A 23644-nucleotide genomic window follows, 5' to 3' on the forward strand; every position below is an offset into this window, starting at 1 on the left:
CTAAAATGATGCATGCAAACATGCAATTCTACTAAATTATCCGGATATTGGTAGGGTTAAATAGTTTAAATAAATGTTCAGAGGATATTTGTGATTTTTTCTGTCAGTAACATTATGTTTTCAACACGTTACTGAGTTTCGTTAATGATTTGCATTTTACAGAGAAGATTTTATAAACTTATAGGTATACTAGCTGCACCCGGCAAACGCTGTTCTGCCTTACTCTTATCATTTAGGGGTATGAAAAATATGTTATGTATAAATTTTGGCCGATTCTCATAGATACCGGATAAGCACAAAAATTTCATCAATATCGGTCAAGCCGTTTCGGAGGAGTATGGAAACGATCACAGTTTTGAAAACTGTGATCGTTTCCGTACTCCTCCGAAACGGCACGAGAATTTTATATATTAGATAACGTTATCTATACATAATTGCTATGTAATATTATTTTTATTATAATATCTTAATATATATAAATCTTGTGTCACAATGTTTGTCCTCAATGGACTCCTAAAGCACAAAACCGATTATAATAAAATTCGCACACCATGTGCAGTTCCATCCAACTTGAGAGATAGGATAGTTTAAATAATTTTAATTACGATAAATGACAACCCGGGCGGAACCGGGACGTGCAGCTAGTAGTTATATAAATTTTAAAGGTCTTTGACAGAAATGGACCTTGAAGTCTATGCCAAGTGCCATATGCTTGACATTATTTTCCTGTCATTTTGGGTTGTCAAATGTCTAGTTATATTGTCAAGCAAAACAGCTGATAAGAAACACAATTGTTATCAAAACATTAAAGGAAAATGAATAAATTATTTAAAACACCACGAGTAATTGACTTCTTGGTTAAGTGATTTGTTAAGTTATTAAAAAAAAAATGGCGGTTTACGCGGCACATTTAACGCGAACGCTCCAAGGCACTCCGTCCGTGTTTGAAGTAGCAGCCCAAGAGGCTTTGGGAGCTACAGTGAAGCCAGCTTTGCGTAAACTTATCGAGGTAACTATGATCCACATGTCATGATCAAGTTTTATTTATGTAAATAACCGTTTCCTCTTATTGAACTGGGAACTTACCTACCTTACCCTTAGGTTGCATCTCATGAACCACATAGTTAGTCAAGTGAAATTTGCAGAGATGATGCCTGTCTGTTGCCGCTTTATCTACAAATTATAATAGAATCGAGATACCGAGGGTAGGCAGTTTATAAATTGAATGGGTGACAATTTTTTTTAATTGATTTTAACTTATTTATGTTTGAAAAATCTACTATCATATTAAATGCGAAAAACAAAACATCACTCTCTTATATTAGTAGGAGCAAAAATAAGCATAATAATGTTACAAAAGATAATGCATATGTCAAACAAAATTCTAAAATCTATACTAATATTATTAAGCTGTTTGAACCCACTAATCTCAGGAACTACTGGTCGTATTTGAAAAATTCTTTCAGTGTTAGATAGCCCATTTATTGAAGAAGGCTATAGGCTATATATATAGCCCTGGCTTCGCACATGGTACATATGTACCATGGGGAGGACTGCTAGTAATTTATAATTAATAATCAATGTATATAATGCTTAAAATAATTCGGCACACATATACACAATAACAAATTCTGTTCCAGTATCTAGGATCAGTGTACCCAGACAGATGTGGCTGGTGTGAGAGGTGGTACGATGAATTGTATCTGCTGTTTGACTGTTGCCTGCAGTACCACTACCTCAAACACTTTGGTAATATATTTATTCATAACAAATAAGTTGCCTAGTTTACTTAAGGTTGTCTAGTTTAAACTAACATTCAAACTAGAGTTTGCTGGAACATAAAGAATTGAATATTTTTTAATGTGTTGAAATCCTTGTCATCTTATTAAGCAAAGTACTCATTCAATATATACATAGATATTTCTTTTCATAGAGTATTTCTTGTTCTATCAAATTTTACTTTTGCAAAGATTGCATAAATTAATCAGTGTCCATCCGTCAGTCTGCCGTCAGGCACTGGCTGCATCTCACCAACATAGTGTTGGCTGTCTGACTCATACTTGACCTATTTTATTTCATAAATATTCCCCAATTCTTTCAGCGGCATCATTCTCCGAATCCTTCTATGGTTTGATGCGAGCACCGGTTTTGCCAAGCTCTGAGTTCAACCTGGGCTCTCGTCTACCGGATACTCTGGAAAAGGGATCCTTGCTGCTGCTGGTGCTCCTGCCGTATGTGAGAGATAAACTTGAGAAGGCAGTGGATAGATGGAGAGAAGATTTGGAGGATGGGAGGTTGGGGAAGGTATAATTTTCCCTTTTTAGATATATAGGAAGAAAAGCTGTCTGTCTGTCACTTAAACACTGTACTTGTTTCATTAATATATAAATAAAATTATAAGATTTTACATGTGTAGTAGCACTGTAGTAAATTTTTTTGAAGTTAAAAAATAAAAGTAATTTTGTTGAGAGTCATTTCCATATAATATATCCCTTGGTGGAGCCTGTATATCAACCTCATAGATACATATTAGATTTTAGTGGCAGGACATAGTACCATCTTAGATTTTAGTGGCAGGTCATAGTACCATCTTAGATTTTAGTGGCAGGACATCGCCTACTGGTGCAGCAATACCATATTAAAACCCTTGTGCAAGTAACTGTTTTAGATTACAACATTGTTGGTCCCTCAGTCAACCAGATTCTGCTTTTGTTACATCATTGACCTAGTATTTTCTTGTGTTTGATTTTACGCGTGTATTATACATTTAGAAATTAAAAACTTTTTAACGGATTTTAAACGAGCGTGGCCACGCTCGCTGTAAAGTGTTCGAAACGTCGGGTTAATAATATAATGAAATCCGTTTAAAATCCGTTAAAAAGTTTTTAATTTCTTAATCATTGACCTAATAATGTATTTTTTCCATTATTTAATAACCTTGATTTTCTTCACAGAGTACACCCGACCGTCTCCGCAGAGCAGCCATCCACATATACTCCACAGTCCACCTGGTGAGCAGCGTCTCGCGGCTGGTGGTGCTGGGCCGCTACCTCACGGGCGGGTGCAGCTCCCCCTCGCTGGAACTGCTGGTACTGGGGCTGACGCTGACGAGTGCTCCGCCACCCCCCGAGGAAGATACGTGGGGAGAGCTGTTCAGGAACTTGGTGAACGGTCGGTTTAGGTGAGTATAATGGTAAGGATCTATTTGCAAATTTCAGAAGTCATTATGATGCATTGAATGAGTATAAAAATGTTATGTTAAGTCTCTTGGAGACTGTGTAACTCATGACTTATTTATCTGTTTGTTAGCATTTTTTGTGTGTAGTTTGTTTTTTACATATAAAAAATGAAAAGTACAAGTTGGGAAACTTATAATGGTATACATATGTTTCTTCTGCGCTTGTGTTTGTCACTTATATCCACTCAAACATATGGACCGAAATAAATTAATTTTTTCCTTAGCAATATTTAATGAACGTCACAACATATGGGGTTAAACATTTTTTGCAATTCACAAAATGGGGTTGGGGGTTTGTTAAATACAAATGCACAACAACATCAGCCCCGCGGGTTGGTCTCGTGCGCAGGAGCGCGTCGCTGACGTTCCCGATGGTGTGCCGCGCGGCGGGCGGCGGCGCCACGTGGGCCGCCTTCCTCGTGCAGCTGCTGCGCTGGCTCGACGCGCGCCCGCTCGCCGCCGCCGCCGCGCTGCCCGCCCCGCCCCCGCCCCCGGTACGCACGCACACACCCACACACGCACCACACGCGCACACGCGCCACACGCCCACACACGCATCACACGCGCACACACTCCACACGCCCACACACTCCACACGCCCACACACGCATCACACGCGCACACACTCCACACGCCCACACACGCATCACACGCGCACACACTCCACACGCCCACACACTCCACACGCACTCACACACATAACACTAATGCATCTTCAAATTGCTTCAATAACGGGCCTTAAATTCACATACATTTAAAAATCAAATGTCATTTAATACGACAATATATATTTAATAACAGACAAAGAAATTCAACATTTAAACTTAAACACACACACACACAAATATTCAATTGTACCAAAAATCTATCAACTAATAAAAAATACCAATTAATAATTGTTCAGCGTGATGAGAAAGCTGTCCGTTACCTGAACAAGTGCCCGGTGTGCCTGCAGCCCTGGAAGGTGCCCACCGTGCTGCCCGTCTCAGGGTGAGAGCTGCTTCATTATCTTACAACTTACTTAAAACGGCTAGGCCCATGATTAAAAGGCTTATAAAACCTTAAATACAGCACATATTTATATCTATATACATCTTTATATCTATGTCATGAGTATAACCATTGTGTATTCCAGGAATCGAATTCAGGACCTTTCTTGGCACTATTGTATCGTGTTATTTGAAAATATTACATAAATAATGGAAAATTCTTATAATTTTATGTATTGGATTTAATAAATAGATTTAAACCAATTAGTTCAGCAATGTAGGAAAATCTATTCGTAGCGTTTTTTCGTTTGTTTGTCTGACTGTTAGTTTGAGTGTACGCTAATCACGGGGCAGTTAGGATGAAAGCAAGAGGTGACCAGTTTTTACGCATTTATGTCGCAAAAAATGTCACAGTGCCCATTCCTTGAATTTTCACGCAGTGCGCAAATTCGATGCGGTCAGAAAGTTGACGCAAGTATGTTGTATGCCTACAAAACTATAAAAACGAAAGTCAATGTCGTAACTCCCACTACTAAAAATATCCTACTAATATTATAAATGCGAAAGTTTCAAAGGATGTGTGTTTGTGTTTGTTGCTCTGTCACGCAAAAACTACTGAAACGATTGTAATGAAATTTGGTACGTAGATAGCTGAACAACTGAAATAACATATAGGCAACTTTTTAACCCGATATTCCTACGGGATATGGACTTACGCGGGTGAAACCGCGGGGCGCAGCTAGTATATTATATGAGGGAGGGGGAGGCGTAAGGTCTGCAATCGACCTTACGCCTCTCCAAATGTTCATGGACGGTGGCAGCGCTTACCAGCAGGTTACCAACCAGCTCCATTGCCGACGATGACATAAAAACAAGAAATATATCTGTATGTCTCGTGTTGCAGCTACATATTCTGCTACACGTGCATATCTCGGCAACTGCGCTCCAGCGGCGCGTGCCCCGTCAGCGGCCTGCCCGCCTCGCCCAGGGCACTCGTTCGGTTGTACCTAGACGTCTAGGGCACGCGTTAGGTTGGACCTGGACGTCTAGGGCACGCGTTAGGTTGGACCTAGGTGACTAGCGCACCAGCGATGTAGCTCGACTGAATTGTCTTGTCTTGACTTAATACATGAGTTATTTTAGAAAATGTAATCTTGAAGAAAAAAGTCAATAGGGTGGTAGGATTTGCTGGTCACAGATATAAAAAGTAGAACAAAAAAATGTGTATCTGAAGTTTTTCATTTTTTAAGATGCAGGGTTTTAGATTATCATGAAATAATTAGTCACGAAATCTGTTGCTGGCTCGCTGACTAGACTGTCAGTATAGTCGGAAAACAAAATGTTTCTTATTGTTAATTTGTAACTAGCCTTGTTTTGGAATGCTAGGAAAGTATGTGACTTAATAAATTGATAAAATAGACGATGTTAAATCTTCCTAGTGGAGAAATGTTTTAAAATATTTAAAAACAATGTGTTGAAGTGAGGTTCAATCTTGTAATCCTTACGCGGAATGCGGAAGTATTTGTTTGTTTGTGTGTTTCTTTCTTTCACATCGCAACGGAGATATTTTATGGTATGATTATTGTGTCTGGAGACGGATTGTAGGCTAGAAAATGATGTAGGCTACTATTGACAGCAGTAAAACATCTCATTCGCATGGGAAGATCCACTATGTGAATCACTCCGAAATTTATAAATTCCGATAGATGTCGCTATATTAAATGTGGGTCGTGTATGCTTTTTACCTCGCAGGCGTATCCGCGGGCAAAAGCTAGTTAATAACTAGCTAATTTGCTATAGCGCCATAAGTGCCTGAATTTAACTATTAAGTAGCAATAAATTTATTAGAATTAATATATAAAAGTTAATATTTAACTTGGTATTGTTTTAGATTGTAGTTAATAAGTACATGGGCTGTGGTAAATTTATCATGATTGTGGTTATAAAAGTTTATATTTGCGTATACAGTTTATAAGTATATGTTTTACATGCAATAAATATGTAATTTTATTATACGTGTTTTATTACAACTTTTTCCTATATTTAGTATTTCTCATATGTCATTATACAATATCGTGGTAATGTAGTTCGGTGATTGTCAAAGAACTTTGGTGTATTTAAGGTTTCCTCACGATTTTCGGTCCCTTTCTAACAGGTTTTCTCCTATTTCTTACCCCCTCCTAACCTAAAGTGACTAAGATGATCCATCGGAAATTTTGTACTTTTCGAATCGGTAATAAATAATGATTTCTCTGTATTTTGTCGACGAGAGTGCTTCTAAACAATCAAGTTCAATGTATAAATATTTGGGTTTTAAATTGTATTTTCGTCTCTACTTGTACTGATATTTAGAAGTTATATACAATTTGCAAACAACAGCTGTAGGTTGTTACATTGCAATTAAAGTTTGCTTTGTTGTATAGAGAGCAGTTAAAAATAAATGTAAATTGAGAATATAAAAAAAAAACAAATTTAATACATTGAAATTTTATTGCTTCAACAAAGATACAAATCAATAACTTACATAAATATCTGACAATTGATTATAAAAATACAATTCTTAAAGCATCTCAGCTCCTTATATACTAGTTTATCTGTCAGTATGACAAACAATGTATGAAAATTTACGTGAAAAAGAGTCGAGTAGGCTACTAGGCTCAGTACCTTATCCACCGGTGAAACCGGCCCTATAATTCTGTGGCCTTAACACCTAATCTCCACCTTCCCATTAGTAAACAACTGCATCCCACCGTCACATTATTACAAATATTCAATATCATTAGTGAGAACACCAGACAGATGTATGTGTACAATCTGTCGGCCATTTTGTGCAACAAGAGCGACGCGGGGGTGCTTCCCGCGCAGCAGCAGGGGCCGCGGGGGGGTGCTCAGGTCGGCGGGGGGGAGGGAGGCTATGTACTCGCGCAGTTCCTCCCGGCTGTCGAACTTTTTGTCCGCGTACGCGAATTTAGCGTCGTCGATGTCGTGGACCTCCCAGGGTTGGGATGTTTCGAAGTAGCCGCCTTCGCCCTGACAAGTGAATGCTTGTTAACTGGGCTGGTACATTAAAAGTTTTAACAAAAGCATTTCATGTTAATTTTTGGTTAATGTACATACTCATTTGATATTATTTTTAAATGGTTGAAAATTGAATTGAATCAAAACGAAATCGCTTTGGAATGAATCATAATTTTAATACAAAAATTTGACTTCTCTAGATACTCATTTCAAGGACACAATCTCCTTAATCAATATAGAATGTAAAGAAGAACAACACCTAATTAATTTAACAAGCGATAGACTATGGAACCTTCACCTTCTTATTCTCTGTTATTATGCGTTTTTGGTGTCCCACAAAGTACGTAGGTATCTGGTTTAAAAAAAACAATTTAAAACTAGACACTATATTAGATGGTGTACAGAACCCTTGTTTATATTCTTATATAATATATTAATATTATAAACGCGTAAATCACTGAACGGATTACGATTGGCAGTGATGTTGCCTATGTACCAGAATAATTCCATAAGCAATACAAATAAGTATACTAAAAAAGAATAGTATTCAATCACCTCAGCGTTAGAAACGGCATAATGGTTGCCCCGCTTAGCGGTGACGACGGAGACGATGGCGCCGCTTTTGCCGACGATGGGCGCGCCCGCCACGTACACGTTGGCCGACTCGAACGTCGGCGCGCACCGCCACTGCGCCAGCGCGCCGTCGCTCGACACCAGCAGGATTCGCTTGCTGCGGTTCAGGAACACCTGATGAGGAAATTATAATGTTGTTTAGTTTTCGCACCCTCACGTCAAGTGGAATAATATCGTCTTAAAAAGCTATACTTATATCGAATATCTGTCTTTGAGAATAACATTTAGTATCTCATCTCTCCATTGCCAAAATTGGTCAAATCAAATGTTAATTATAACTACATTTTGTTGTTTATCTATCACAAACTTTAATTTCAAATTTCAAAATATTAAAAGACTGGATGAAATCAACATTGTAAGAATACATTATTACATAAATTCTTACATTATTGAATAGATCTAAGACATTTAGGCTACCCAATTTCAAATGCAAATCTCATACTTTTATTGACTTAATCTTCATGTAAATAAACAATTACGCATTGAAATGGTTATCAGAAGCAGTTAATTGTTTTAGTGTTAACCTTCTCAGCAGTTTCAGCATCCAGCCGCACATAGGCCAGCTCACCGAGCGGCGCCAGCACGTCGTCCGTGAACACGTCGCAGTAGTGGTGAGTCGTCTGCGAGCGCTCAGCTATCTACAGTTGTTCATAATAATATTAAAATTTATCACTACATAATATAAAGCAAAGTCGCTTTCTCTCTATGTACGTTTAATTCTTTAAAACTACGCAACAGATTTTGATAGGGATTTTTTTAACAAATAGAGTAATTCAAGAGGAAGGTTTATATTTACAATAACATCTATTAAACTGCTCCGCATTTGACACATACGAAACCGCGGGCAAAATCTATATTCACTTTTATATATTATTCGTCATACACTTCGATATAATATGAGTCCTTCAATACTTATACTTATTTAGTCCATTTAAATTTCAAGATACATATCTTAGAATTTCAGTCTGTAACATCCGAAATAAGAGTCCGCAATATTACCTCTTCGGGGGTAGAACAATGTATGGCCTGCGTGGAGCCGCTCACAGCGTAGCGCCGTCCACCTCGCTCCACCACCTGCGCCGGAATGGACAGCTGTTCCACCAGCCCCTTGTATTTTTCGTTCAGAACTGTTCTGCTGGACATCTTCTATCAAAGATAATTATATTTATTTAGGAGTAAATTATATACCGTAAAATTGTTTTACATCAAATTGCATAAAAGTGCGTTAATTGAAATTGGTATGTAGATTAATTTAACTATTGGTACTAATCCCGATTTAATTAATTAAATTAACAAATGACATTGAATAATTATATTAATAACTTTTTGTGTAAATAACCTAGTGTTTATTTAAAACTGCCTTCAAAATAACCACATCCGAATAGTAAAGATAGCGAGTGGCTAGAGTTCCGCGTTATAAATCATAATTATTATTAAACGACGTCAATGCGTAATTGAATCACTCATTAGTCTGGTATTTTAAGTAATAAAAACATATAAATTAGTTGCCTTAATGACGACACATCTTTGTGAACATTCAATTGACGTATATGTGAAGTAACTACTGAAATGCATTTATTTAATATCAAAGGCCTTGCTTTGAAGGAAAATATATTTTGTATAACACACACACACATAATTTTTTTATTATTTAATGTTGGAGTCTAGGAGGCTTCTGCATTGAGCCAGCTTGTTTTTGGACGGTGGTGTTTGCTTACCATCACGCGACCCACCAGATCATGAAATTAAAACCGCCCGTGTGCATTGTGCGCATATGTGCATTTAGTAGTTAGTCTATAATAATAATCTCAGGTACTTCATCGTTCATAAAGAATAGCGTATTTTTTACTCTTGAAACTCACATTTCAATCACACACATTGAGAGAAGGGGAGGAAGGCCGAAAATATTTAAAGAAAAACGCCTCACATAATTAATGGACGTAATAGATGTAATTATTGTACAATGCTGCTTTTGCCCAAGTCTGAAAGGGTACAACAAAATGGAAGGAGTTTTCAGATACTTTTCACGTTTATTGGTAGGTATATGTCATGTGTAATAAATAAAGTATATAAATATTTCTTCTGTTTCTTATTACTATAGTCGTTGTTTTCAATGCTCGCTGATAAGATCGTGGTCGATGGGAAAATAAACAGAAATTATATGATTGCAGAGATAACAGAGTAAAAAGTTTGCCGTAGACAAATAATTCCAAATTCGGTAGATAACGTTTCGACTGCAACAATTTATTTCATCGTGCTTTTAATACGTTCTGCTTTATAAAACTGCTATATAACTATCTCAGATGAACAAAATAACATGTTTGAGGCCACTTTTCAAACCGTTCATAATACATTCGCCTTTCTCATCTTCGTTAAATCAATATACTGACAGCAATTTACTGTTCCCCCAGCGGCAAAATATCAAATTTTTCACACATTCTTGGGCAAATATTTAGTGTGTAATTTCATCTGTATATGTTGCGATATTTAAAACTTACCGCTGTAGGAACACAAATTTAATAAGCATTATATAACTTATAGTGCAAACATTGTATGGTATTTATCGGTCAGGTGCGAGTTGTACTCGCGACAATACGGCAATAAGGGTAAATGTTAATTGTAATGTGTAAATAAGCTAAATAGCAACTGCGAAAAAACATTGGTCACCCATCCAAATTATGACCAATTTGTGATTATGTCAGCAACAGTTTTATGATTTATGTATCCAAAAAGCTTAAGCTAATTCAAATGAAATAGGTATTGTGTTGTTAAATAATATTTTTTACATATAAAAATTGAACCGACTTGAAAAGCCACTCGAAGGCGAAAAATAAGTAAACATAATTATTATTAAACGCAATCCAGTCATATATTTGAAGTCGAAGCCAACCAAACCAAGGGTAGATATGCAGTAAGTTACTGCTTGTGATACTTAGTAGTTAGGAGGTAGTATCTATTATTTACTACCATTAGACTTCAAGTGGGTGAGTGGATAGTGCTTCACCCTGACTTGATGATAATGGGACTACCTATAGACGAAGATAGAACCTCCTCCTTTTCGTTTTTGGAAGTCGGTTAAAGAAGCAGTTCGTTCAAAAATTTTGTATGTACCTACCTACTGCAAATGGTTATTTTTTTGTTTTATATCGTGAAATTTTAGTTCAGCGATAAAAGTAATTGATCGAATGCTAATAACCTGATATAAATATAAATAACAACTTGTTTGCGATTATATTTTGATAACATTCAACCGATACAAAATTTCTGGTGTACATACTTTTTTTTTCATATTTTCAATAACACCACGGTAATATCATCTCAGTATAACCACAGATAACATAATATTATACTAGTATTACTGTAATAAAACTGTGGATGTCAGTGTATATTTTCGGGCTAACATATATTTTGTTCTAAGTACAGGTAATTCTTTTAGCTACATATTATGGTAGATATTGGATACTAGAATCTATAGTGCTTGCTAGTTCTAAGTAGTTTATTAGTAGTTAACTAATAGTATCCTTACTGTGTGAGATATAACAATAAACCAACTTTACTTGCAGTAGAAAATTTTCTAAAAAATATTTTTATTCTATTGTACAATGCCAGCTTTCATATTTATTTTCATTGTAATCTAATTTGATATATATTTTGAACAAAGTCTAAGAATACGAGTAATTGAAAGCAGTAGCGTTTTAGGCTTAGACCCGTCAGGCCCGAGCGGCAAATTTTGAGGGGCGCCAAAATTTTTAAGATGACTAAAATTTTGAATCAATTGGGTTTTCTGTAAAATGCAAGACCAGATTTCAAAGTTTATTTTATTGAGCTCTTACTAGCGAAACATAGTCTCATTTGGAGGGTAGAATTCCTTTGTTAAAATAATTAATGAGGCAAGTCCTAAAATTTGAAATACGAAAAGATTTAAAAAAAAATATATTGTTTAATTATAAACAATTTATTATTAATTCTATATTTAATTGTTATGATAAAAAAATGCTAATTTATACCTGAATTAGATTTCTATATTATTATTTACATTATTTTATACACACACACATATATTTTTATATATAGTTACAAAAGATAAAGGCCGCCTAAAAATCAAATTAGATTAAAAATTAAATTAAAAGTAGTTTATTTTGATGCAACAATAGCATAACTAGATGCAGAAGTTACCTATATGATTTTATCACTGGAACCCGATGAACGACACAAAATATTTGAGTTATAATGATCTCGGATCAATGAAAAAAACCTTAGGAAAATCCTCATTTTTATGTACCTACATTGCTAAATTAATACTGAATATTTAATTAGACGTACGAGTATATATCATCTGTACATCTGTAGTTATCTTAATGAAATTTGATAGAAAATTTAAACATAGATGATGCTGATGAAATTCACAAAGAGTTACAATAGAATCCCATAGACTCACGTAAACATTTACTTTCATTTTATCCGTCTTTTTAATATAATATATCTATTAATCTATTATATCTATTAATGTCATTTAGAATTATCTAGTCTATTTAAAATTATTTAATCCAGTGAAGATAATACCTACATTTAATGCTTAATTGTAAATAATTGTTATACCTAACTAATAATTATTAAATGGTTACATACCACGAATTGATATAACAGCTAGTCTGCGTGTTTCACAACACAATAGCTCACAACACACTAAATTTCTCTGGAGATAAGTAATCAGCGTGATATAAATCTATGTCGTCAAAATATTTGTCGAACGAACAACGTTAGCTACATCTTGTGTGTTTGGTTCGTGTACACGAATTGCGCCGTATCATAAGTGAATAAGACGTATAATTAATTCGTAACAGCATGTATTGTAAATATATTATAACGTTTCGAATGATGGAATTAAATAGTGGGCAGTATACGCAGAGCTGCGCCATTCGATTTACAGGGCGTGGCGTAATGAAAAGATAATAATTAATATTATGGTAACGGTACCACACGCTCCCGTAGCAGTTAGCCAATGGGATCTTGGTAGACTTTTACTTTGATCCATCTCCAGTAAAAAGGTCTATTACGTTAACGTCTGGAGTTGGGGTCATAAAATTGTTCCTAATTCCCTGATATGTCTATGAAAAATGCATTCTAGAAGAATATAATATCCAGTAGGAGCATTTTGTATAATTATTGTAGTACTTACGTTGACACAAAACATCAAATTGTCACACTGATGGTTATTTACCAATGTGAATTACGAAAAAACGTACAAACTAGTGTTTTAGAAATAATATCGCTAAAGGGACTGCTATTAGGGTTAACCGTTTTGCCTTATTACATAAGTAGCATTACATGTTAGGTCTCATATCATTGGGATACCTTAACATAAAATTATTATAATATTATACAAACAGGATAAAGATTTGATTTCATTTTTACAATAGGTATAATACTTTAATAATAAAAGCAGAAATTTGCTTGTTTATTTGTTTGGTTGAACTACTGGTCAGATTTGAAAAATTCTTTCAGTGTTAGATGGGTTATCTATTACCCAAATTAATTATTATACACTTTTGACGATAAGTGTCACCTGTGTCCCAGCAGTGGGAATATGTAAGAACATGCTGATAATAATCTATTTTACCTTTAATGTAACTTTAATTTATTTGACAAGGTATTAAAGTTACCTACACTTAACATCTCTAACTAAACTTACGTAAGTTGAGCTTGTGAAAAAATTGGTTAAAAAATAAATAAGTAATGTCAGTCGTGCTGAAAGCATACTTTTCTGAATGTTTATTAATTCTATTAGATTACATTACTACATAGTTTTATTGTATGAATTTATTACACTGAATCAATACAAAACTCGGAAGCTTTCTGAACTATGTGAGAGAACTTGAGACTACGGAGCTACGGACTGGGAATGAACTACTTATAGTAATTACTCGCGTAGCGGTTTCCACATTATGTGACAAAGCAATACAAAAAATACAACAATAAATGTTTATTATACTCCCTGTAACTAGGTAACTATAATGACTACCTACATAAATCACGAGTAACTAGTAGGTATGTTAAGTAAATCTTTAAAATCATCTAGAAATTACTCTCAACACAAGACATACTCTCAAAAATTTCTTAATTTTATTTATTTACATATTAGAATATTAAAACATATAGATATCATGTATACAGCATCAATTAATATAAAGGGAGTAAAGTAGTGTAAAAATAAAAATATCTTCTGTCGATCGATGCGATTTGAGAAACATGTCATTGACTTGCAATGTGGAACAAATCAAGGTTACGCTTTTAGGGGATTCCCCTGCTATAAATATGGAAAACTCAACGATGACACGATGTAGCTAGCTAGTAACACATGATTAAAGAGTTTAGAAAAGTAAAGACAAATTTCAAGCTTAACTGAATAGTTCAATTGAAAACGTGGGCAAATTCTTTTTTACACCACCGAATGGTGTAATCGAATATGACATGTGTCAGTGTGTTAAATTATAAGTTTGTGTGTGTGTGTGTGTGTGTTTGAAAATGAATTATTGCCTGAGTATACGTGTAGCACTAAAGCCAATTCGGCTACACGCATACCGAGCGAATTTTATTTATTTCATTTATAAATCTCTGCTTAAATCAAAGGGAAACTTATTTGTATTGTTTTTTTTTGTGTGATTAAATCACGAATGTTCTTAGTTGATTTGAATTGGCCAAAGAGAGCTACTGTCCCACAGTAGCGGATTAAATATCGATATGTTTATGAAATGAAAGGGCTTAACTATGTAAAATATCACTATCGACCGACCCCGTTCAAAATTGGCGAACGTACGACGTTGGGGTTTTTTTTAATTTTATTGTGTATAATTGTGTGTGTGCGAGTGTATTTTTATTGTTGTTGTGAATAACGAAAATCATTGAATATATAGAATAAAAGAAGAATAAAAAATGTTTGAATTATGATGAATACACAAAGAATATAATAAACACTAACGTTACCTAAAATATAATAACATATTAGGATCAACATACACACTAAAAACCTGTAAGGAATCGTTGGAATGTTTATTTCTCTTATGTGGATACATGAATATTTTATTGTTTGATAAACAAACTATTACGATGTATAATTATACAATTTTACACCCTGTTTGTTTTCATAGTTTATATATTTTTCCGCCAGCGGCAACCAGGACTTTTATCGTATAGCTTCCATTTTCATGGGTTATTTCTTGCATAAAAACTGTACTATTTCAATTCACCGTTAACAAAATTTTTACTAAAATTCATTGAAATCGAATATTTAGATGTGAAGTAGAAACAGACAGACATAGTTACTTTCGCGTTTATATTATCAGTAGAGGTGAGCCCTGTGCTGGTCCTTGCCTGTTACATAAAACATTTTTTTTTACATATTACGATCAGTCGCTAAACTATAAGAATTTTTTTTTTAAATTATAATGGCGTTTCCGGAGCGGCTGCAGGGTTTGTATTACGCTAAGTCCTTCTTTAGTAAGGGAGTTTTTACAGGCCTTGCCCGACGTCAACAGATAGGCAAGCGGAATAGGATGGACAGAAAGACGATATGTTTCACAAAACATATCGCTCGAAAGACATATATAAAAAATTCAATGTGTCCTGCTGGAGAAAGATTATTTTCACTTCTGTACATAAAACTACATACAATTTTAAATTTTGTGGGACAACAAATAACACATTTCCTCATGTGCAATTCACGAGTATAACATCATAGTCGGTGAGCGGCGTCCGCGCCAGTTGCAGGCGATGCAGGGCAACGCAGCAGAGCGAGTGCGCGCGCGCGGGGTCGCGGTACAACGCCTTGTTACCCGACACGCCCGTCACGCAGATGTAGTGCCCTCTGTACGAGCCTCCGAATATTAGCCTGGAAATTGATGTATTTCACTTTCATGTCAATTTTCAACTCGTACAGCATGGAATTACTTTTTTAACATAGGGTTTTTAAAGGCGGGAAATAGTCCTGTCATCTGGTAGATTTGCCTATAAAGCAAATAAAGCAAGCAATGCATCATAAAGCAAATTTTTGACTTCATTTCGTTTCCGATTCATTTTGCAAGGAAAATATCTATGGCCAAAATACATTACTGAAAGTAACCGGGAATATACAAAAGGGTTAACTAATTCGGACCGAGAATTATTTACTACTAATTCAACGCTGCTAAAGCTAAATATAAAAAATGATATAAATGTCATTAAAAATTATAAATGTTACCTTAATTCAGAGGAGAGCGTGTGACTTTTGCAGACGTTACACGTGAGCAAACCAATGTCAACTAGCAAAATCGCTGGACCAAAATTGATGACGTGTTGTGCTATTTGTTGCATTGATAGCACTTTTTGTTTCAGTCTCAGGCCATTTTTTACGGAGTCCTGAAATTTCTTGCGTACTCGATTTAAAACCTGAAACATATAGAAAGAGAAAAACAAATAAAAGAGTTTTTAATTTAAAGGTTGTTTTCTAGCGGTCAGAGTTAAATGAATTAACTCACCTGTGTATGAATCTTTTTATAGCTGGGATTCACGTCGCATCTGACAGTGTATATGCAATGAGTTACATCGAATCTGAAAGAATATCGAAAAATGAATTGATACTAAAATGTTTTATAGGAAAACGGAACCTTTCAGGGTAACTAAGTTAAAATTTGGTTGTATTCTGAATACAGCAAGAAACATTAAGAGACGTCGCCTAAAATTACTGTTAAAATTTATAAATAATTCAACTAAAACACATCGCATCTAGGTCGAACACCGGATAGTTGAATATTTTTATTTTGTGCAGTAGAAGGAATCCGATTGCTGATGGATCATGGATGTCTAAGCGGTCTAAGGCGTTCGCGTTGCCAAGGAATCCCATCTCATGATTGACAATTTTCTTTTCATTATTTTTTCAAATATCATCATTTCTCCCATACCGTTTCAACAAATAACACAGATCTATAGTCCAAGTGCACCGGCTTATGCCTTCTTCTCGTAATATTCTTGAAAAATTGTCCAAAAAATACTGTCGTTGTTTTTCTCCTAACACCATCAGCACGCAGGCGACACCACAGTCCCAAGAAAAACGCTGTCGAATTTGCGGTATGTTGTGTTCGAAGTGTAACGTTTGTGTCTAAAATAACATTAAAGAAGAAAATAGTTTAAGTACCTAATTAAAGTCTGGTCAGTATGTCTGAGTTACTTGAAATTAAATAAAAATAAAAAATAAAAATATATTGTAAACGTAATGGTTAAATGAAATGTATATATGTGCTCTATATTTCTATTGATTTTTAATGTTAATTATGCATTTTTATTTGAATTTTAATACTCCTTTCTAATACTATAAACGTGAAAGTAACGCCATCTTTATGTTTGTCTGTCTGGTCTCTTCTTTACGCCTAAACCACTAAATCGATTTAAATGATATTTGTTATATAGATAGTTTGTAACATGCGACAGTATTTTCCTGGAAATCCCGGGAAACGGGAACTATACAGGGAAAATACGCGGTCTATATCTACACGCCACCGGTGGATATCAAGTATCCAATAATCATAATAAAAACCGGTATCAATTTATATGGAAACTACTTAAAGGTGTAGCTATGTATTACTATTTCATTAATGTAAAATGACTTACGTCAGTTTCTGAGTCCATAATGCATGAGTTAGCTACTATAAAATACAAAATTTAATATAAACTGCACTCAAATTGCTATTAATCTCAAGTTATTGACCGCATTAAGAATTTATTTTGTTAGTATCGCTTATCAGTATTAGTCACTTAGCTTCGGCGTCATATCAATATTGTCATTTATCTGATACAAATACAAATATGTAAAAGAGCAGCAATTATTAAAGGCGAGATTGATTTTAAGGAAACAAATCAGTAGAGTAAAACTTTTATTTTAAAAGATTTCTAATGCATTGCAAATCGATTTTTATTATTATTGTCTATGACTGAATTATTCAAAACGATAATGAATAGAAAGCTTTATTGCATTATGACAATTAACTGACATATTATGAATTTGACATTGCAGTTATATGTATTTCTATATGCATCAGCTGTTTTTTATATCATAGTCGAAAATCGAACTATTTATTAATTTTTAATTAAATATTGCTCAAAAATGGCTCTAAGAAGAGCTTTTCTTAGGATAGGAAATATTCAACGATCGACTTGTAGGAGTCTTTGTACAAGTCAAACGCTGTGTACTCAGACTGCTCCAAAAGAAGAAAAATATGAGAAAAAACAAACACACTTTGGTTTCGAAACTGTTGACGAGGAGGAAAAAACTAAGAAAGGTATTCATTTGTAAATTTTCTATGAACCTTTCAAGTTTTTACCGTATAAGTTAATATTTCATTCAGAATTTTTAAAAATTATAAAATATTAGGTTAATTCTAAACTGCAACAGGAAAAAACATCATGAAAGAGGAGAGAACCATGTTATCGTTGTTTTTTTTATTCATAAAGTATAACAAGTAGAGTGTTGAAACAATATGATGTATAAAGCCTTACATGCAATAAAAAATCCTAAACGATTGCATTTTGCTTGACTTTTGATAATATGACTTCTACCTTTAAACCTAGAAATATCAACTAAACAAATTTCAGTTCACCAAGTATTCGAGACAGTGGCTGACAAGTACGATCTGATGAATGATGTGATGTCTCTGGGGATCCACCGAGTCTGGAAGGACATTTTCATGCAGAGGCTGGCTCCCACACCAGGAACCAAGTTGCTTGATATGGCTGGTGGCACAGGTATATATAGTTTATTTGAATGATGATTTATTTGATTATATTATTGAAGATTTGTTTGCAGGCTTAAATATTTAGTTTCATATTATTTACATTATGGATCCTACCACTATAGCTAACTTATATTAGCTATAACCTGTGGTGTGTGTACCCAGTGTCACTTGTGTGGTACCTTGGTAAAAAGTAGCCTATGTTCTAATCTAGACAATAATCTCTGTACCAAAATTCATACAGGTATGATAGCTGATTCATGTGAAAGAGTATAAAACAGCCATACTTACAAACTTACACATTTATCATTTATAATAGGATAAACTGACAAGCCATGTGAATGCTATGCCACAATATTAGTTTATGTTTAATATATATATCGTAAACATTTGCTTATTTTCTTCTAATATCTTACAGGTGACATATCATTCAGATACATCAACTACTTGAGAAACTTGGGTCCAAGTGCAGCTGACAAGCCGAGCAGTGTGACAGTGAGTGATATCAACCAGGCCATGCTGGATGTGGGGAAGGTCAGAGCAGAAAGGTAAATATAATAAAAAAAGCTAAAAGGCTAAATGCATATTGGTATACCTTGTTTCCCTAAACATATTCCTATATATGCCATGACTTATGTGTGGACAAGAAAATGCTTTTGTTTTAGGACATACATTTTTCACCATGATTTGGTGCCTATTTCAACTCGTTCTACCCTTTTTCCCGCGATAAAAATCATCCTATGTCCTTTCCCAAGTTCAGTTCTACCTTCATACCAGATTACATCAAAATTGGTTCAGTGGTTTAGGCGTGAAAGCGTAACAGACAGACAGAGTTACTTTCGCATTTATAATATTAGTAGGGATTGGTGAGAAAAAAAAGTGTATATATTGATATAAGGTTGAGGGTTGCTCAAATCACACATTATGGTATTAAGTCAGAGAGAAAGTACTGACAAATTTAAAAATTATCACTCTAAGTACTCTACTTTTAAAGTTAAGTATATTGTTCATTCAATCAAGAGTTTCTAAAGCATTTATTGCTTAAAAAGTTTTGCTTATGACTTAATTTTTAGCCTGTGTATTGCAAAGTTTTATTTAAATTGGTAACATTTTACTTAGTGCCCTTATACCGTCAAATTGTGATGTCTCCCAGACAAGGCTACGCCAACGACCCCCTGGTGGCTGTGGACTGGCTGTGCGCGGACGCAGAGCAGCTGCCTCTGCCTGATGAGTGCTACACAGCTTACACCATAGCTTTTGGCATTCGGAATTGCACGCATGTGGATAAGGTGTAGCATATATATCTTTTTATAGAAGAATAAGGAACCTTTTATCCCGATATTCCTACGGTATACAGACTTACGCGGGTGAAACCGCGGGGCGCAGCTAGTATTATAAAAATGTAAGATACAATGTAAGTGTAATAATAATATAACTGTTTATTGAAAACTTAATTAACACCAGCCTCTTCAAAATTAGCAAGTGTATTTTTATTGTTATTTTTTACCATATCCTAGTTACCATTTGAAATTCATCCAATTCCATTCATTTTCGTTGAAAAAGACAAATCTCTGTACATGTTACATAAATTTTTTTTTGACGTGACAACGTCTTAAATTAGGTTGCGGCTCGGAGGCACTTATGAAAAAGTGTAACGCCCGGTAACGTTACGATGAGTCACCGAACTATGATCGGTCCGCCGCGCGCGCAGCACTAGAGAATTAGGCGCATTGAATCGGCGCGTGCTTGTGTCTCTGTCTCTGTCTTTTTAGTAAACAAATAATATTTTCTATAGTTAAAATTTGTGCAATTCTTATTTTCATTCAATTCCTTGTTCCTATTGTGTAATTTAATAATATTCATATCAATAAATATTCTACCGAGAAAAAGACGTTGTCACGTAAAATCTTCGCCCGTAAAACCGACTTTACAGGCAACCATTTTTTTTCATAACGTCCTTTTCAAATAACATATTATCTTTCCCATGACAGGTGTTAGAAGAAGCGTACCGCGTGCTGCAGCCGGGCGGCCGCTTCCTCTGCCTCGAGTTCAGCCAGCTGCCCAACTCGCAGTTGCAGTGGTAACTGATATTTATATATACTCGTATTGAAAAAGCTAGTGTGCAGAAAGAGATATTCTAAAATTGTTTCAAGATTACCGAAAGTATCGATGAACATACACACAAATGTATTTACAGATGAACAAATAACCTTATTTATGTTTTAGGAAGTCCGTTATTACCATAGAATATCGCTATATTATAGTCTTCATTGAAAGAAATATGGGTAGAAAGCATTATAACCTACATCTTCCAACAAGATACATAGAAGATACAATAAACATCGTTTAAAAATTGAGAAACAATGCAAGATTATTGTTTCCTATATATAAATATAAGCTCTTTAAACCAGAAGTTATTTTCAAGCATGGACATGTGACGTTGATTTCATATTATTAGCACAAGTTTTAGTCAATCCAATTGTGCGTATAGTGAAGTGTCCCCTAGTGAGGTATGGGGCAGGTGATATACATCTGTTTCACTGGTCTACTATCTTCTTATCTTTATGTACAAGTATTAAAAGTCGATTAGTCTTCTGTCTTGCCACAGAGGAGTATGTTTTTTGTGCGAGCCCACCGGGAGGACCCAAGGCCAGCTCGGTTCTACACTCAAGCGTTAACCACTGTACCAAGGAGGCGGTCTCAATGACTTACATAGATAGGTCGGTTCTACAAATATTTTCTTGTTTCAGGATGTACGACCAATATTCGTTCCAAGTGATCCCGGTGCTGGGGCAGCTGGTGGCGGGCCAGTGGAAGCCTTACCAGTACCTCGTCGAGAGCATCCGGCAGTTCCCTGACCAGGTTATTGCTGACTTTTTGGAGTTTTTTTTTTTTAAGTCGAGCATGCTTGTACACGAATTGGGTCAGCTTGTACTTGGGAATTACCACACCACCCCAACAGAAAACCGGCGTAAAATAATAGCATGCTATTGAGCTTTGTGGCCAATGGCCTCGCGGTAATGAGGGAGCCGGAGGCCTGTTTCCTTTTCCTTTCCAATCCATTTCTTCTTTTTTGGTCGTAAATCCTTTCCGAAGACCCTTCCTTTTTAAAGCAAACAGCACATTCGCAGAGGTCTGAGCCTCTGCGAATGTTCTCGAACCGACACTAATCACCGATATTCTGGACTCGCCAAATTAAACAGGTTTTTTGTATATCTGTTGCAGGAAACCTTCAAATCGATGATCGAGAATGCAGGCTTCAGACACGTCACATACGAAAATTTAACATTCGGCGTGTGCTCCATACATTCAGGATTTAAGATATAAGATTGAATAGATAGTAATTGTTAGGTGTTCTTGTTAATTGATGCGTTATTTATCTCATAAAAACTTTAGAATATAAGTTGTTTTATTTCGATACAATTCAATTTGCAATAATTTTTAAGCATTTAATTTTAGGAACGTAGGAAACTAACATTTAAAGTTTGAAAGTCAAATAACTAAAAGCAATAATAGCGGATACAAATTTAAATTTATTTTGGTACATAGTTTCTTATTATTCAACATACAGATATCAAAATCATAACTTATACCATTCCATCAATCACATATTCCAATGCTTTTGTATATTACTTGCATTTTTATTAATTTATATGCCATTTCACACATTCAACTTTTCACCATTCCACCACAAGGGTTCACCGACAAATAAAACACCGCCATATCTCCATATTATTTATTCAAGTCCATCAAACTCAGTGTTTGGAATGCAGACGTAGTACCTAAATTACATTACACATTAACGCGAGCGCGTCGTCAATTATCCAATATAATACAGTTTGATTTATAAAAAAAAACAATTTAAACTAAAACTTGCTCGAGCGCGCCGCTCGGCTCGCGCCCGCTGAACGGTTTCAAAGCCCGTGAAACGCGAAAGGAGATGCATCTCATTTTGAACTGTCATTTTTTTATGTACTTGGTCCGCCATTTTCGAATGCGTTAATTTGAAATAAATATCTTAAAGTCGAAAAGCCAATAAAAAAGTTTGAATACCTCCTCCTACTTTCAGTCATAAAACATCTCCTTTCCCTTTTAGACTCGATAAAAGCATTCTATTCTCTAATTATAATTGTTTTATATTAAATTCATTATTTCAAAATAAAAATCGAGCTTATAAGGCACCGTGGTGGCGGCGAGCCGGCCGGCGCGCGCAAGCGACTACGGGGGGTAGAATTAGGCCCGTTACCGGCTTCTGTGTGGGAGGGCGAACCTTCTATAGGTAAAAATATATTATTTCTCAAATAGAATCATTTCATTGCATTAACATTTTAACGGTAACAATTTGCGGTTCAATTCAATAAATAGTCAATTTGTGAAACTGATTTGAATGCGAGACAAACCGCAAATTCGACCTTTAAAACGGCGCATACACCTAATTATAGCTAGTGTCGAGTAGGGCTATGCTGTACAATACAAACAAGTGTCTACCCCGGACGGCCCGGACGGCCCCGACGACCCTCGCATCGCACTCAAGGGGATGTTAAGCTGAAGCATGCGCATAGCACGGTGGCGCTAGGTTAGTGGCCGCCTGTGCGACGACGCAAGCGTCGGTTAAGGTGAAACAAAGTCGGAGCGGGCACTCAACATAAGTTATTCTGCAATAATTTCAAATGCATACCAGAGATCCGTGATCCGCGATGGTAAAACGCAACGAATCCTGATCCCTCTATCCGAAATCCCGATCGGACCCGCGCTATGTCCAGCGGGAGCGATGAGTGCGCGCGTCCTATCCGTTCGTTTGCGATCCTATCCGTATCCTAGGCATGCCGACACCTCCAGCCAAGAACATCCAACGAGCCCAATCCACAGTGGATGAAACAAAAAAAGATACGCTTCATTATACAGATAGGGCTGCTAGTGCAGTACATCGTCACACGCAATATACACATCGAAATTCTTACACTCGTTACGGCTAAGTTTCCGTCGCGCCGTGACGTCATCGCACA

At 35.6% G+C, this 23644-nt stretch overlaps 4 protein-coding genes across 6 annotated transcripts; 2 read left to right on the top strand and 2 right to left on the bottom strand.

Moving 5' to 3' along the window:
- Positions 1-759: 759 nt before the first annotated feature.
- Positions 760-6207, top strand: LOC119833570 (peroxisome assembly protein 12). Its single transcript, XM_038357640.1, has 7 exons — positions 760-1009; positions 1641-1749; positions 2102-2304; positions 2955-3181; positions 3588-3732; positions 4143-4228; positions 5132-6207. Exons 1-7 carry the CDS (start codon positions 890-892, stop codon positions 5244-5246), a joined length of 1005 nt encoding a protein of 334 aa, XP_038213568.1. The 5' UTR covers positions 760-889; the 3' UTR covers positions 5247-6207.
- Positions 6208-6702: 495 nt separating this feature from the next.
- Positions 6703-13167, bottom strand: LOC119833733 (poxin-like). 3 transcript variants are annotated; one of them, XM_038357896.1, is made up of 5 exons: positions 13058-13167; positions 8878-9024; positions 8403-8516; positions 7801-7992; positions 6703-7257 (listed from the first exon to the last, which is right to left on the bottom strand). In XM_038357896.1, exons 1-5 carry the CDS (start codon positions 13070-13072, stop codon positions 6988-6990), a joined length of 738 nt encoding a protein of 245 aa, XP_038213824.1. In that variant the 5' UTR covers positions 13073-13167; the 3' UTR covers positions 6703-6987. The 3 variants fall into 3 exon arrangements, with proteins under 3 accessions (XP_038213824.1, XP_038213841.1, XP_038213833.1); XM_038357913.1 differs by lacking the exon at positions 13058-13167 and adding an exon at positions 12508-12725 and having other exon boundaries at positions 8878-9021; XM_038357905.1 differs by lacking the exon at positions 13058-13167 and adding an exon at positions 12508-12721.
- A 2261-nt stretch (positions 13168-15428) lies between these two features.
- Positions 15429-17538, bottom strand: LOC119835269 (protein GUCD1). The gene is made up of 5 exons (XM_038359998.1): positions 17521-17538; positions 16815-17011; positions 16392-16464; positions 16115-16302; positions 15429-15766 (listed from the first exon to the last, which is right to left on the bottom strand). The coding sequence occupies exons 1-5, from the start codon at positions 17536-17538 to the stop codon at positions 15586-15588; spliced, it is 657 nt and encodes a 218-aa protein (XP_038215926.1). The 3' UTR covers positions 15429-15585.
- Positions 17539-17924: 386 nt separating this feature from the next.
- Positions 17925-22038, top strand: LOC119833773 (2-methoxy-6-polyprenyl-1,4-benzoquinol methylase, mitochondrial). Its single transcript, XM_038357949.1, has 7 exons — positions 17925-18188; positions 18502-18651; positions 19057-19186; positions 19792-19927; positions 20630-20718; positions 21389-21500; positions 21864-22038. Exons 1-7 carry the CDS (start codon positions 18014-18016, stop codon positions 21963-21965), a joined length of 894 nt encoding a protein of 297 aa, XP_038213877.1. The 5' UTR covers positions 17925-18013; the 3' UTR covers positions 21966-22038.
- Positions 22039-23644: the final 1606 nt, after the last annotated feature.

The sequence above is a fragment of the Zerene cesonia genome, chromosome 2, assembly GCF_012273895.1.
Source record: "Zerene cesonia ecotype Mississippi chromosome 2, Zerene_cesonia_1.1, whole genome shotgun sequence".
Lineage (NCBI taxonomy): Eukaryota > Metazoa > Arthropoda > Insecta > Lepidoptera > Pieridae > Zerene > Zerene cesonia.

What these genes read in the sequence shown, in the direction of transcription:
- LOC119833570 (XM_038357640.1), top strand. Translation starts at nt 890, where the DNA reads ATGGCGGTTTACGCGGCACATTTAACGCGAACGCTCCAAGGCACTCCG. An exon ending in CTTTGCGTAAACTTATCGAG is followed by an intron (nt 1,010 to 1,640) that starts GTAACTATGATC and finishes ATTCTGTTCCAG; the next exon opens with TATCTAGGATCAGTGTACCC. An exon ending in CCGCCCCGCCCCCGCCCCCG is followed by an intron (nt 3,733 to 4,142) that starts GTACGCACGCAC and finishes ATAATTGTTCAG; the next exon opens with CGTGATGAGAAAGCTGTCCG.
- LOC119833733 (XM_038357896.1), bottom strand. An exon ending in ATTGTTCTACCCCCGAAGAG is followed by an intron (nt 8,517 to 8,877) that starts GTAATATTGCGG and finishes GAACAACTGTAG; the next exon opens with ATAGCTGAGCGCTCGCAGAC. An exon ending in ATGCCGTTTCTAACGCTGAG is followed by an intron (nt 7,258 to 7,800) that starts GTGATTGAATAC and finishes TTCACTTGTCAG; the next exon opens with GGCGAAGGCGGCTACTTCGA.
- LOC119835269 (XM_038359998.1), bottom strand. An exon ending in CTGTGTTATTTGTTGAAACG is followed by an intron (nt 16,465 to 16,814) that starts GTATGGGAGAAA and finishes ATATTCTTTCAG; the next exon opens with ATTCGATGTAACTCATTGCA. An exon ending in ACGCTCTCCTCTGAATTAAG is followed by an intron (nt 15,767 to 16,114) that starts GTAACATTTATA and finishes ATCAATTTCCAG; the next exon opens with GCTAATATTCGGAGGCTCGT.
- LOC119833773 (XM_038357949.1), top strand. Translation starts at nt 18,014, where the DNA reads ATGGCTCTAAGAAGAGCTTTTCTTAGGATAGGAAATATTCAACGATCG. An exon ending in GGAGGAAAAAACTAAGAAAG is followed by an intron (nt 18,189 to 18,501) that starts GTATTCATTTGT and finishes AACAAATTTCAG; the next exon opens with TTCACCAAGTATTCGAGACA. An exon ending in CCCAACTCGCAGTTGCAGTG is followed by an intron (nt 20,719 to 21,388) that starts GTAACTGATATT and finishes TTCTTGTTTCAG; the next exon opens with GATGTACGACCAATATTCGT.